This window comes from Tyto alba, unplaced genomic scaffold, assembly GCF_018691265.1.
Source record: "Tyto alba isolate M040663 unplaced genomic scaffold, T.alba_DEE_v4.0 Super-Scaffold_38, whole genome shotgun sequence".
Taxonomy (NCBI): domain Eukaryota; kingdom Metazoa; phylum Chordata; class Aves; order Strigiformes; family Tytonidae; genus Tyto; species Tyto alba.
This window is the reverse complement of record NW_024881313.1, coordinates 19,115,235-19,129,054: the sequence shown is the minus strand read 5'-3', so window position 1 is coordinate 19,129,054 and position 13,820 is coordinate 19,115,235. Positions and strand designations below refer to the sequence as shown.

General features: G+C 40.6%; 1 protein-coding gene across 1 annotated transcript in view; it reads left to right on the top strand.

The window, feature by feature from the left end:
• The window catches only part of CUBN (cubilin), a 145,654-nt gene that overhangs the window by 123,822 nt on the left and 8,012 nt on the right, over nt 1-13,820 (top strand). Inside the window, exons 57-59 of the mRNA XM_032991812.2 lie at nt 1,044-1,244; nt 3,552-3,681; nt 4,586-4,803. Coding sequence (XP_032847703.2) covers nt 1,044-1,244; nt 3,552-3,681; nt 4,586-4,803 — 549 coding nt within the window. The remainder of the gene's footprint in view (nt 1-1,043; nt 1,245-3,551; nt 3,682-4,585; nt 4,804-13,820) is intronic.

Here is a 13,820-nt window from a genome sequence, read left to right as displayed (position 1 = left end):
CACAGCCCTTACACTGAAAGCACAACTTGTCCTTCTTTGGGGACATTCCTCTGGCACTCTAACTCAGCTACTTATCTTCATGAAACTTACATGAATTTAATACATTTGAGACCTCTCACCTCAGTCGAATCTGGTTGCAAATGGTGATGTGGCTAGAAAGTCAGGAAGGTAGGGCAGGGAGTCAGAAAGGGTAGCTCCTTCCTCCAGAAACCTCACTGCAAATAAGAAACTAAAAGCCAATGGGGAAAACCAGTAGAATATCACATTGCCCATTTCTGTTTCTTAGTGTTTCTGAATGGGCAGCTTTTCAGTCACCCTAATATCAGCCCCATTTGCAGATTGCTTTTGAAAATTGTTGGCTTTTTTTCCTGTTGCTCAGTCATCTCCAAGTCTCCACTGACTGCCACACTTACAGAATTTCATTGGCAAACTGCAAGATTAAATTTACATTTTTTTGTCATCTGAGTAAAGCTGAAGAATCTGGGTTTTGGTACTCCAAAGTTTGAGGGATTTCAGAGAGAAAGAAGTCAGCTCTGAAACATGCTAGTGTATGGACTGTTTTTTCATTTTCCCAAATTCTCACTCTTATGATTTCAAATTCCCTGCACTGAGTGCTGACTTCTGCATTAGGGGAAGAAACACCAGGTAGTTGGTTGCCTGTAACAAAAGGTGCATTGCTTTGATCTGAAAAGGAAATCCATGCTTTTGTTAGATCCTCTCATTTCCTCATAGATGGGTGTTTGCTCAGCTATGAACTCCCATGAACTCAAGGGGCCTGGAGCCTTTTCCAGATGATAGGATGTGTTGAACGAGACCAGTCAGATGTCTTACATACAAGGTCTCTCTGCCATTCTCTGCCTCAGTTTTTGTCTATGTTAAAAATTGGCATTTGCTTCCTCAGTAAGCAAATGAGATCCCAAGATCCTGGAATGGAAAGTAATATAAATTTTAAATCTTATCCTGTGTGAGGTCTATGTACTTGCAGGTCAGTAAATCACATGGAAAATATGCTGCTAACACTTCTGCATTATATGTCCATGTAGCCCCAGCACTCCTGAGCAGAATTTGTCTTTACGATGGAGTAAGCATCTTCAGTGGGACAAGGGTTACCTCACATCCTCTCATCACGGTCTGTGGTAATGAGCTCCCTGCCCCAGTCAGCGTCTTTGGACCTATGCTGCTCAACTTCTACACCGACTCCCACATTGCAGGCTTTGGATTCCAGGCGAGATACAGAGCAATTGGTGAGTAGTCACTGTCCTGTGCTTTAGGTGGTGGCAATACTCCAGATGGATAATGGTTCAGCGTAGGAAATGTACCTCACATTGGGAATACCTTAGATGGATGTAGATGGTTCATATTCCCTCCGCACTTGCACAAAAGAGCTCTCAGGACCAGGACGTGGGACTGTTTGGTGAATGTTGTCACTGACTGATGTGTTATCTCACAGTTCTTGTTTCAAGACACCACATGGGATCAAGTCAGAAACTGAAACACTTTTCCTTTACCATAGAAAAGAATTGCAACCCATTTTAGCCAGTCTTGGGGGTGTGGGTGGTGGGGGTGGTGTTTGTTTTATTTTAGGTTGTTTGTTTTTGTTTTGTGAAGGTTTTTTTTAATAATGCTTAAGGAGAAACATTACCAGTTTATTTAACTGAGTTCCTTTAAAAGATTATTATCACATACAGAAGAATGGTCTGATTCTCAGTTATACTAAAACTACATTTTATACAACATGGGAACCAGAACAGGATCTTTAAATGGATCCAGCTACATGCTTCCATTCGATGACCCTCTTGCCATGCCAGGTATTAATGTAAATAAAAATTGGGATGTAGATATACTTTTCCTTTTTGATAAATATTTTCATCAAAACTTTTTGTCATTCACATGAGATCTCTTTTGTTTTATAAAGGAAATATGTATTAGAAAAAGAAGTTTACAACTAAGTTTAGAATCTACTTCTGCACAAATATAAATATCCCAGAAGATTAGTGTTATTTTCAAAACCAATTTCAATATTTTCTAAGCTTAACTTGTAGAGACAGTGCTTTGATTTTTGAAAGCTATTTCATTTTTTAACTGCAGAGAAAAGTGTGAGTTCTTAACTTTGGTATTTCCCTTAATACATTCCTCATGTTTAAAGCCACAGCAAAAAGCATTAGGCTAAATTCTTTATATAAAATGAATGGCCTGATACAGATAAAACAGAGGGAATGGCACTGGGAAATGACAATGTGCAGCTACTCACAGAAAAGACCTTCATAACTCACTCAAGTCAGTTGCTGCTATCTGACTTGTGACTTCTGACATTTGAGAAAGATGACTGCAGCCTTATTAGCTTGTTGCTGTATACAAAGCAGATTCTAGCAATTAACATTCCTCTTCCCTCTAGTTGTATTGTTTGCTGGAAAAAAAAAAAAAAGGCTTCCCCCTCCTAGTGTAGAATAATGCTCATTCTTTATCCTCCCAGCTCCTGTCCTTTATCTGCCAGTAGTCCAGGCCGTCAACTGAGGAGCCAGGGGCTCTGTATCCAGCAGCACCCTGTATGGGACTGCCTTTGTTAAGGTAGTGGCCTGGGCAATGGCATGTCCTTTAAAATATGAAAAGCTGTGTGTGGCTTTGAGCTATTTATCGACAGGATGCAGGGAAGTGTTTTTTGCCAAGTTAAGATTATAAAATAAATGCTGAAACTAACAATGGAGATTAGAGTTGGTTTTGTAATCGTTTTTGTTCCCTCAAGCACTGAAGCTGGGAAAAAAACATTAGCCACATCCTGGCCTCATCAGCATCCATGGTGTGAAACCCTGAGAAGCCAAGCAGTGCCCTTAGTTCACAGCTGCAGTTTAACTTGCGCCTCAGCCAGTATGCATTCCTCCAACTCAGCCACCCTGCACTGCTGGCAAGTCCCAGCACAGCATGAGGTGGGGAACAGTCCTCAGGGTTAGTGATACCTGGGGACTCCTCTTTGCCTTTCTGCACAGAGCAAATGCTACAGTAGCTCCCCAGCCCTGCTGGGAGCTGGAGAGATGTTGAGGTTCTGTGTATAGTTATTCCAGAAAAGTCAGGGGCAGGGCTACTCATGCAATTTTGGATGGTTTTGTGTAAGTGCCAAACTTTTAGAGGCTTCCATGGGGCCAGGGTTTGGATGAGGGAACGCCTTTGCCCACATATCAGCAAGGTTTCTCTTGGCAAGCTATAATGGGTGCAGAGGTACGCCAGACACACCTCACTCATGCTGCTGCATGGAGCATCTCCACTGCAGCACACATGAAACCAGGCTCAGTCTTCTACTGCACAAGCACAGAGCCATTGCCATTTGGTCTGGACTAGTAACAACCTCTTACTTTGACACTGACTTGTCTTCCACTGCAGAGCACAGCCTGATAGACGTCTCCACATTTAACAGTTGTAGGCGTGACAATGAAGATTGCTCCTAATTTATCAGGGGCTTTTCTTTCCTTATGACTAAACTCCTGCAAGAAATATGAGAATTAGGACCAAGCTAGTATTCAGACACTAATCACTCTTTTTTTCTGTTTCCCTTACAGTTTGTGGTGGCATTTTCAATGGCTCTGTTGGTGTGATCAGCAGTCCTGCCCACTCGGTTCTTGATTATCATAACAACATGAACTGCTCATATTACATCACAGTTGGAAACGGCAAAGTAGTGGCCCTCAAGTATGTAATCCAAGTTCAGCTCATCATCAAGGGGACAGGGAGGTCTCTGATTCCAATTAAAGACAGCAATTATTGACAACTTTCTTTCTGTCTTTCCTTTTCCAAAGGGAAAGATGAACTAAAATGAGAAATGGCTACTGAAGCCACCTTTATCAACATCAGGCTCCCCTACATGTTTCTCTGTAACTTGTTATGTGCAAAATATCACCACAATTTTAACTTCCCAATTTGGTTACCAAGAAGACTAAGAAATTTTAAAAATGCAGCTCATGCTTTTAGTTAAATGCTGTCGGCCTTTGAGGAATTATGAGACTCCTGTGAGTTGATATAAGAAAAAAAATAATTATTTTAGAAGGCTGGTACTCACTTCACAACCCAAGTAATAATACCCACCCAGAAAGAGTATACGTCTGAGTGTATGCTGTCTTGCCTAAAAGAGGGATATGGCTGCCACAAAATCTTGCTACTGAGAAATTAAAAGATGGATGCATTCCTCTGTCATTTTTATGCCAATTGTGAATTAAGAGAACATTTCCCAACTAAGTGGAAGACTCAGCTGGTCTGCACTCTGAGCCTACATTTTATATGTTAGTCACGTGCCCAAGGAAATTGCAGGCTGAGCAATTTGTAGAAGTGAGAGAGGGGAGATCTACTGCTTCACAGAAAGACGAAGTGTGCTGACAGCTTGCCTTGCAAGTGGGCCCAGTGGGTGAGGGTCACTATTTCTTTGTGGCTGGTTGGATGGAGTGTTTTGCCATCCAGCTAATAGTTCCACTTGCTTGTTCCTTAAGAGTATGGGTTTGGATATTCCTATTACTTGGACCTTTCCTCAGGCACTAAAAACACATATAACACAGGAATAGAAATGAAAATGTGATGCCTAAATTCCAAGTGTATTTTACAGATTCAACAGCTTCCAGCTTGAAATATCTCCCTCCTGCTACAAAGATTATGTGGCTGTATATGATGGCTCAGACACCCATGCTCCTCTCCTTGGGAAATTCTGTGGCTCAGAACTGCCTCCAAATATTAAGAGCTCCGGTAATAACTTGTTCCTGGTGTTTAACACTGACTTCTTTGGAGCAGACAGGGGATGGAAAGCATCTTTCAGGGAGACCTTAGGTAAGACTATTATCAGACTTGTAACCCCAAGAATCTGCTGGTAATTTCTTTCCTTTGGGGAGGAGTGGTTACGGTCTCACTCACTAGGGGTGCTGGAAGCAGAAAAACATTTCTGATTTTGTCAAAATTGAGTGAATTAAGGTAAGTACTAGGCTTATGGGATCCCTGCATTCCAGCCCTGGTTCTGAACTGATTCTTTTTATTCTTTTCTAACCTTTTAATGACTCTCTGAAGGCACAGGATTTCTTGGATGACTGAAGGCTTAGCAGGAGAAAATCTAGCAATATCCAAGAACTCTCTTTTGCAGTTTGGTGATGTCTTAAAGATGCCTCCTTTCCATCCATCCTCCATTTCCTTTCCTTGCAGTTCACTGCTCACTTTTTAAAAACGGAAGTGTTAAGATCAGTTAGGATTGGTGTTCCCCCCATGCACCACTGTGCTAATCTCTGTTGATTTTGTGGATCAGTCTGGTTTGCTTGCCGTAACAACATAAGTAGGATCATAGTGAGAAGGCACTGGATGTTAAATGTTTTGATGGACACAAGACTCAGGGGAAAAGCTTGATTATTGCCTTAAAAAAAAAGTTTAAGCTGAATAGTCTATTTTTAAGATGAAGGTATAAAAGGAATTTTTTACCTTTTTGTAACATCTGAACTGTTCAGAGATGATAAGCAACAAATGATTATTACGTGTAAATGGATTTCATGTCATTGCTACTAGTTTCCTGTGTAATTAACTCAATGTTTTTGTGATCTAGAAAGAAGTCATTGTCCAGTTTACAAAGCTGGCACTCAGTTTAGAATGAAAAGCCTTTGTGACAGAACAAACATAGTCTTCTGCTGAGTCATTGAATCTCCTCCCAACACCTAGCCAGCGACTTTCTCATTCGATACAGTCTGAGAAAGTATTTACAGATAAGGAAAATAACTGGTTCTACAGTCTTTGCCAAGAAAAATATTCTCACAGAACCTCATGGACATTACTATTATTAACTCTTCCTTTGCTTCACTCTAAGTAATTGCTACAAGAATCTTTAAGACCACTGCTGTGGACTGTTATTTCAAGTAACATAATGTTGCTTCACATGTTGCTGTCTTTAAACCGTTAGGTATCTGTTGTCAGAGATCCCCTGCAGCCTGGGTTGCTGTTACTAGGGTGAGATCATCAGGAACTCCCCAAGCTCTTGCTCTTCCTGTTGGCATATAGTCAATTTTTTTTAGCCACTGAGTTTAGATTTACTTGTACAACTTGCGAGAGATTCCGCTTAAGCATACAACAGAACACAAGCCAAGCTTTTCAAGTCAGTACCATGCCTACTAATTTCCTAGAGTAAGGAGAAACCTTTCATGAAGAAACTTTGACATGTATTAGGCTAAGTTTTGGAGGGACATCCCTGCAGGCTCCCAAGGAAAGAGAGGTTGTGATGTTGCAGGAGTTACTCAGGAGCAAGTTAGAAAAGATGGCCATTCGGAGATGTGGGTTGTGTGATGAAGGCCTCGTGGTGGTGAGATGCTTAATGGTAGGTCTTCTTTCTCTGCTGTGGGAAGCAAGCCACAGGGACTAAACCACACGGCCATTAGGAAGAATCTTGATAGTCCCATGCTAGTACAGAACAGCCAAAAAACGTAGAAAAGTATATTATAAAAGGAAAACATGAGTCACAGTCCTGTAAATGTTTCCAGTTTGACTTGTCTAAAAAATAGAGCCAGGAAAATCTGTGACACATCTTTGTACTATGAGGTCTGAGATTCTGCTTCAAATGAAAGAGAGTAAAACCATGAAGATCTAAAAGCCTGTTATTCTAAATGATGCTTCAGACAAGCTCCCTCATGTCTGTCAAAAGCTAAAACCCATGTGTTTTTGAAGAGTACAAATGCAACCAGATGACAATTAATAATGATAAATCTCTTGGATAAGGAAGATGGTATCTGTAGAGAAACAAGAAGCCTCATTCTCTGTTGGATGGCAGTGAGCACATTATTCCGTAGTTACCCTAGGGAAGCACAACTGGATAACGTAATTATTGTTCTTTATTTAATATTGTGAGTGACCCTGATTATGCATTGAAAAGAAGCAAGCAGAAACAGTACACTTGTTTGTGGCAAACTGAACTTTTTCCTTTCCTTACAAGCTCTTCCAATTTCTTTCCTGATCAGGCTTCTCTCAGGAGTACTGCCAAAATCCAGGGTTATCTATTCTTTCTCTCTTTGCACTTTTATCAGTAGAGAGTCCATCTGATAACTGCTGTGGTGGAAGAGAAGATGAAGTAGGAAACTCACAGAAGCCTAGCAAGACTGATAGTAACAAGGCATTCAAAGAATTAAACACTGAAAATTCTGTAGAAAAACATGCTCTGTTTTAATTAAAACATCTTTTTTGCATCACTGATCCTGCACCCGCTAGAATATTGAAAGCCCCCCCCACTAATCAGAAAAGGGAGATTAACAGGGAGTATGAAATAGTATTAATTTGACAGTACAGCATCATCTCACCTTTTTTGTCAAATGTCTTTTCTTTTACCATGCTACTCCATAAGCTATGCAATATATTAAGTGCACATTTCACAAGCAGCATTCTTTGTCATTTGACTCTGTGATATGGTGCATTTGAAGAAGAGAAACATATGGCCCTTGTTGGTGCAGTTCAGAGGGTTTATAATTTCACTATCTCTGTTGCTAAATTTGGACACTTATCGGCCTTATTTTTGGAATCACTGGATATGGTCTCAGGCTGAGCTGGTGAACTGGGCTCATTGGAAGATCCCAGCCTGCTCCAAGTGTTAAGTTTGTGGAAAGACAGACTCCTCTTACTTTAGTTACCACTGACCTTTCTTCAGCCTTTGTTTTCAGTCTGTAAAATGAGAATTATAACTCCTTTCCACAGGGAACATGTGCTCCTCCAGGCAATCAATAAAAGGATAAGAAGGGGTAAATCAATACCAGTTTAAGGCATTTGGTTACATGAGATGTCTCTGTGAAGGAAGGAAGAGAAGTTAAGATATGTCCCCAAAGAATGAGGTCTGCATGTACTGAGCTTGTGCCTCAGCCAAAGATCTCCTGATTATCTCTCCAGCTGTAAGGGGAGACCTGAGCTTTGCAGCTGCTCTGGGCTGGCAGGGATGGAGCCTGTACGTACCTCTGCCATCCCTCTTGTGTTAGCAGGAACTCTGTACTTCGGTGATAAATGGAGCTTCTGCCTATTCCCGTCTGTCAGTGGGGTAACCTTCTCACCCCAATTTGTGCCCCTCTGAGGCTTATGATACAAAGGCTGAGAAGACATATAAGGGTTTGGGGTTTTTTCTCATTTTTAAAGTCAGCAACCCCTGTCGGGAGATGTAGCTGTGACCTTATTAACAGCACATCATTTCCCCTTGGCAGCTCTCTGTCCTCATGTACATAGCTCTATTGTCTCAGTAATGAAAAACATATCACATTCTGAACCATTGGAGAAGGATCTAGAGGTTTTCTGAAAGTCAGGTCTGCTCATGGGGGCTGTCTGAGGAAGCCACATGAATTTACAAGAAGCAGAGTGTTACACATGGTGAGATAAGTGGGTTGAGTCAGAAAGCTCTTCCTGAGCTCAAACCCCAGACAACAGGCAAAACTGAAATGGAATTGGGGCACTGGAGAAGGTGGGATGGAAGAGAGCAGGAAGATTGCCCGATTTTTCTCTACAGCCCTAAATCCTGCTTGACTTCAAGCTGTAGCCGGCTCTTTCCCCTCCCTGTTTTTATACTATCTTTTGTGAGCATGGAGGAGAAATTCACATTTATACTTTTTGAAAGAGCAGTATGGTGTACTGCATTAATACCAATGTCATCCCTTGTTTGCTCTACCTTGGGGCTTACAAGTTCATGGGCCATGATTCCACTGCACTAGGCAATGCACAGGCAGAATAAAGCAACAATCTGCTGTCACAGAGAGATTATGATTTAAACACAAGATGAGGAAAACCAGATGGCTATAGACAGGCAAGAAGAATAGGGTGGCAACAATGAGAAAACTAGTGTTGTAGGCTCTAAGGCAGACGAAATTCCTCCAAAACCTTTGGCAACCATTAGGCTGTTGGAATGTGAAGTCCTTAAACACCCTGTCCTCTGCATTGTCCTCAGTTTGCCCAGTGTTTCCCTCAAGGATCCATATATCCTTTTTATTCAAATGAACATTTCTATTGAATGAATATTAATCATTTTACACGGAGAAAAAAAATCATAAGCAAGTAGAGGTTTAGAAGGGAAATATTTGGAAAAAGGAATCTTCTCTGGTATGCCAGAAAAATGCATTAATAGGTAATAAATAATCTAGTATGCATATAATAGAAATAGATGATAATCTATATGCTTTTCTTCCTGACAATATGATCTTTAGCTTACCTGATAAATCACCCGGAGATATCTGTCTTTCCTTATTCTATTAGCTGTGTATTGAATTACTTGTTTCCTGTTTCGAATACAATACACTATCTATCACTAATGGGTTTACTGTTATGCTCTCCACTAATGAAGTTAAAGTCTACTTTTAAAAAATGGATCCAGTAGCATTTTCACAGAATTCTTATGCTTTTTTTATTTTATCAGCAAAGAAATTTGCTTAATATAGTTCTAAGTCCATTTCTGCGTGGCAGACTGAAAGGTTGGCTCACTCTGTATTCAGTCTCCAGGTGCAGATTTTCAGTAATGCTCAGCATGCACAGTTGCTGTGGATTTTTTTTTTGATTGTTCAGATTTTCTGAAAAAAGCCCCAAATTCTAAATGGGCAATATAAGGTTCGGTTGGGTTAATCTATTATTGGTTTGGTTATCCTATTGCATAGGTCAGGGTTAGGTGTTCGTTTGTGAGTCTTTTCTAAATTCTTATACCACCAGAAATAACTAATTGCACTGATTCATGTAAATAGTGTTAGCACCTGCTGCAGGTAGCACTAGACACCTGTACTGACAATAGCAGTTATAGCCTGTTAGGTGGAAAAGGACTCAGCATAGCTGAATCTCATGTGTCCTGCGAATGCTTCTTCCTCCAACAAAAAAAAATCTTAGAAGAATGTGTCCTTGACTGTGACATGCAAATGCTGTTGTATCTTCTCATGCCTTTGGAAAAGCAGCAATACCTGGCAGAGATTTCACTGCCCATTAGGGCCAGTTCTCAGGAGTGTATCCCAAGATATCCAACCTGGACTTATAGCCTGGTGCTGCAGAGGGTCTAGCTGAGAAGAAAATTGCTTGAAACTCATAAGTCTTCTTGAAAAACCTTCTTGGGGCTTTTGGTTCACACAATTTTTTACCAAATATATTACACATTAATATTACACATTTCAGATTCATTACATTGTCATGGCTTTAATTATGATTAGCTTCATCTATTAAAATAATTAATAAATTGTGGCTGATAATATCTTTTCTTGATCTTATTATAGTCTATGAAAATAAGAACATCCCTAACAAGCTCAGAATGTATGTTCATAAATCACAATTCCTGAACTGTTTCTAAATGTATTTTGAAGCTCAGATATAAAAATATGCATTAACTTGAAATCTGACTAAATTTAGAAAGCACTTGCAGTGTTGAAATACTTCTCTTCAATATCATGGAAAAGAATATAACTGTTGAGCTAAGGGATAGTCTAGAAATGCCTCTCAGAAATGTGAGTTTTTTAATGTCTGTGACATTTCTTCTCCCAAAGCAAAATAAATAAAAGTGGTTTGCATACTTGAACCGGATAGACAAGAAAAGAGATAGACTTTTAAATAAGAAATTCCTGACTGATCTGAAAAAAATTTTGGTGAAAAATAATTTTCAGACAGAGTCATCAAACATAACTTTGTAGGTAACTAAACAGTCCAAAGCCAATGAGATATTCAGATTAAAGGCACTTCAGAAAACTGTGGGCAAACTCTACCGGCCTGACTTGTCTTAGCTTCACTAAAGTCAATAACAGCTTCAGCTGAAAATCTGTCTTCCAGTGCATACAAACAAAGGGTGAGGAGACATTTCTGATTCACATCACAAGAGAGATCTGCAAAGGCCTGGGCGGCTGGGATGCTGACAAGTACGCTAATGCAGTATTAGAAAGTACTAGAATGAGGCCAGACTGCATGTCTGCCTCTGGTCCCCCAGACAAACGTTGAGGACATGGATCGGATGGTACATACACTACAGTTTTGCAGAACTAGGGCAAGCTTGGCAAAGAGCATGTCTGGACTCTTATATTTGGGATCAGCCAGTAGTCTAAAAACTTAAGAATATGAACTTCATTTGACTGCATTTGTGAAATCCTACTAAAGCAGGAGACTGGGGCTTTGCAGTCCTAAATGTCACTGCCGGAACCACTGCCAGGCCGTCAAGCCAGTCAAAACCCTTTTCTGCGTAAAGGCCAGGCTGAGGATTAAAGAGTCCTGTGCTTTCAGAAGCTCTGAAATGTTGCAGGCACTGTGGTCTGAGCTGGCTCTGCTGCCAGGGCCCTGCTGCCATGCAAAGTCACAATGCCTGTGCAGTGATCGCCAAACACAGAAACAGCTCAGCTCAGCTTGCAAAGGTTTACCGAGCTTCAGTATCAGCCATGGACGACGTGCGACAGTACGATTCCTCTCTCCAGCCCTACATCCTTCTGAGCCATGATCCAGACAAGCTATGAGCTAATTATTACAGCCACAATTAGTCCAGCCATTTCTCTGCACTGGAAATAAGAACCATCGGGAAAGGAGCATTAGTCTTGGCAGAATTAATCCTTGTGTATTCTGATTTTTAGTTCAGATCAGCAAGAGAACTAGAGTTCCCAGGGATGCTTCTAGGTGAGACCAAATGTGATTCCGAAATCTGGGAGAGGATTTTCATTAGTGTTCACGAAGAACTGGAACAATTATTTGAATTTTGCTGCTTTCTGGTAGACATTTGTGATGCTCATTTGGTTAAGAAGGGAAGGGCGGCAAAATTAGTTCATTGTGTTTAGTTGTTTCTGATAGATTTAGAACTATTCAGTAGGCTCCTTTTCATTGCATCCATGCCTGTATAAATGAACCTTCCCTCTGGCTGTGCTTCAAAGGCAGGCAGCTTCAAAGATTCATCTTCATATTCGTTCCCTATCTAGAAGATGTCACTCTTAACAGAGAAACACATGCTTGCTCTCTGCTGTAATTATTTTTATTCGCCACAGGGAATTTTCAATTCTTTCATTTTTGAGTGGTCCTTCAGCCTTTTAGTTTCATTAATGCTTCCCACCAAAAGCTGTTAGTGATGCCAGCATGTGCCCTAGTTACTCTGATATTTGTGTTCTCTGGCAAGCTGTTTATGAGGAGGACAATATTGCAATCTGATTTATGATGACTTTGTGATTTTTATGTTAAATAAGAAACCAGAGACTGAAAAACACAGTAAACCATGTAGTCAGTCCATCTGCCCACACACAACTTGTTCTATAAGGTATATTTCTCATTATTTTCATCAAGTTTAGATTTTAATATCTGAGAGGCTATTATACAAATTAAGAGACTTCTCTGTCCCAGATTTTGCCTAGGTTTTAGCTATATTTTTTTCTGGCTGTGTTAGCCAGCGATAAATATCATTCCAACAATGATCACCAGCAGGATGGATGGCTACTGTTTGGCCTTCTATTCAGAACTGGTGCTGATTTTTGAAATGATAAGTCACGTCCTGGCTAAAACGCAGTGGTGTAGTGTTTCCCTTAGTGTGAGTTCCCTCCTGTTAAGCAGTTGGTTCTTCGTTTACTTGTGGGTGTTCCCTTGATCTACACAGCTTCACTTTTCTGTAACTCTTAGTGGCTGCAATCAGATGATCAGTACTGAAAAGTAGCAAGATGGACAGATTTTTCAACAAGTTGCTGCTCTTTATTTGGCTTGATGCGGGACTACCTGATACCTGGTTGGCTTCCAGTCTAGCTGTTATTTATAATGTACTGTCCTGTAAGCATCTGACTCAACCCCAGCTGAGCAGTCTAAGCATTGTGAAAGCTAATGATGAAACCACATCTTTAGTAACTGTAAATCATACTTTTAGTTATTTATCTCCCTTTAGATACTATTTCTGGCTATACTAGCTAGAATTAATTTTCTGATATTGAAGAGTTGACTTGTTTCTCTCTCTGTCAGGTCCATTTTATGTGCTGTACACATATAGCTTACCCACATCTGTATTGTTATCTGAGTTGTCTTTATAGCTGCACACCTAGCAGTGAAGTGCACCATTGCAAAAGTCCAGACATTTGATAACCAAAAAAAGGACAGTCCAACAGCACTAAGAGCCTTCCTGTTGCAGAGGTCTGTGGCAATTCCCCGACTTCTGTTGCAGTGGTCAGACTGGCATCTCTGCAGCTCTAACCCTGAACAGGGTGAGGGGGAGCTTTGTAAGGTGTCTAACCCATGTATCACTCCAGATCAATATTGCAGGGCTAGATGGTCGGGCTACGATCTATGCCTAATGGTTACATGCTTAATGTTATGTTTAGTAGACAGTATCCAAAATGCTGAGTAGGAAATGGCTCCAACAAGATTGTTTCAGTGGGACTGAATAAATCATGCAGAAGGATGAACCCAGAGAAAAATATAGCAAAACTGCCGTCTTAGGGCCCAGGCACCATCCTGTCTGACACTTTCCTCCTTTCTAGACTATTTGTGAGAACGCGATTTATTGCTTGCATTTCCCCCACTGTTGTTCTCGGTTTCTGCGGTGGCATTGGAATGAACACTGACACTTTTCCAAGTTTCTGACTTCATTAACAGCCCACAAAACTGGACTAGAATCTATTAATTCCTGACTTTTTTTAACTTCGTAATAAGTTTCTTCTGTTCATTTTCAGTTATAGCAAAAGCTTAAATCTCATGTAATTAAGATTTTGGTTTGAAGCAAACTTCTTTTTAGGGTGGGGTTTTTCCGGCTTTGGTTAGTAGAGCAGGATGACATTTAGCCTTAGTCACTCTGGTTTAACCATTACAGTCTTGCAAGGCAGGGCTCTCTCCAACCCTGGGTTACTGATGCAATCCTGATACGTGGATGCTGATTTTTCACC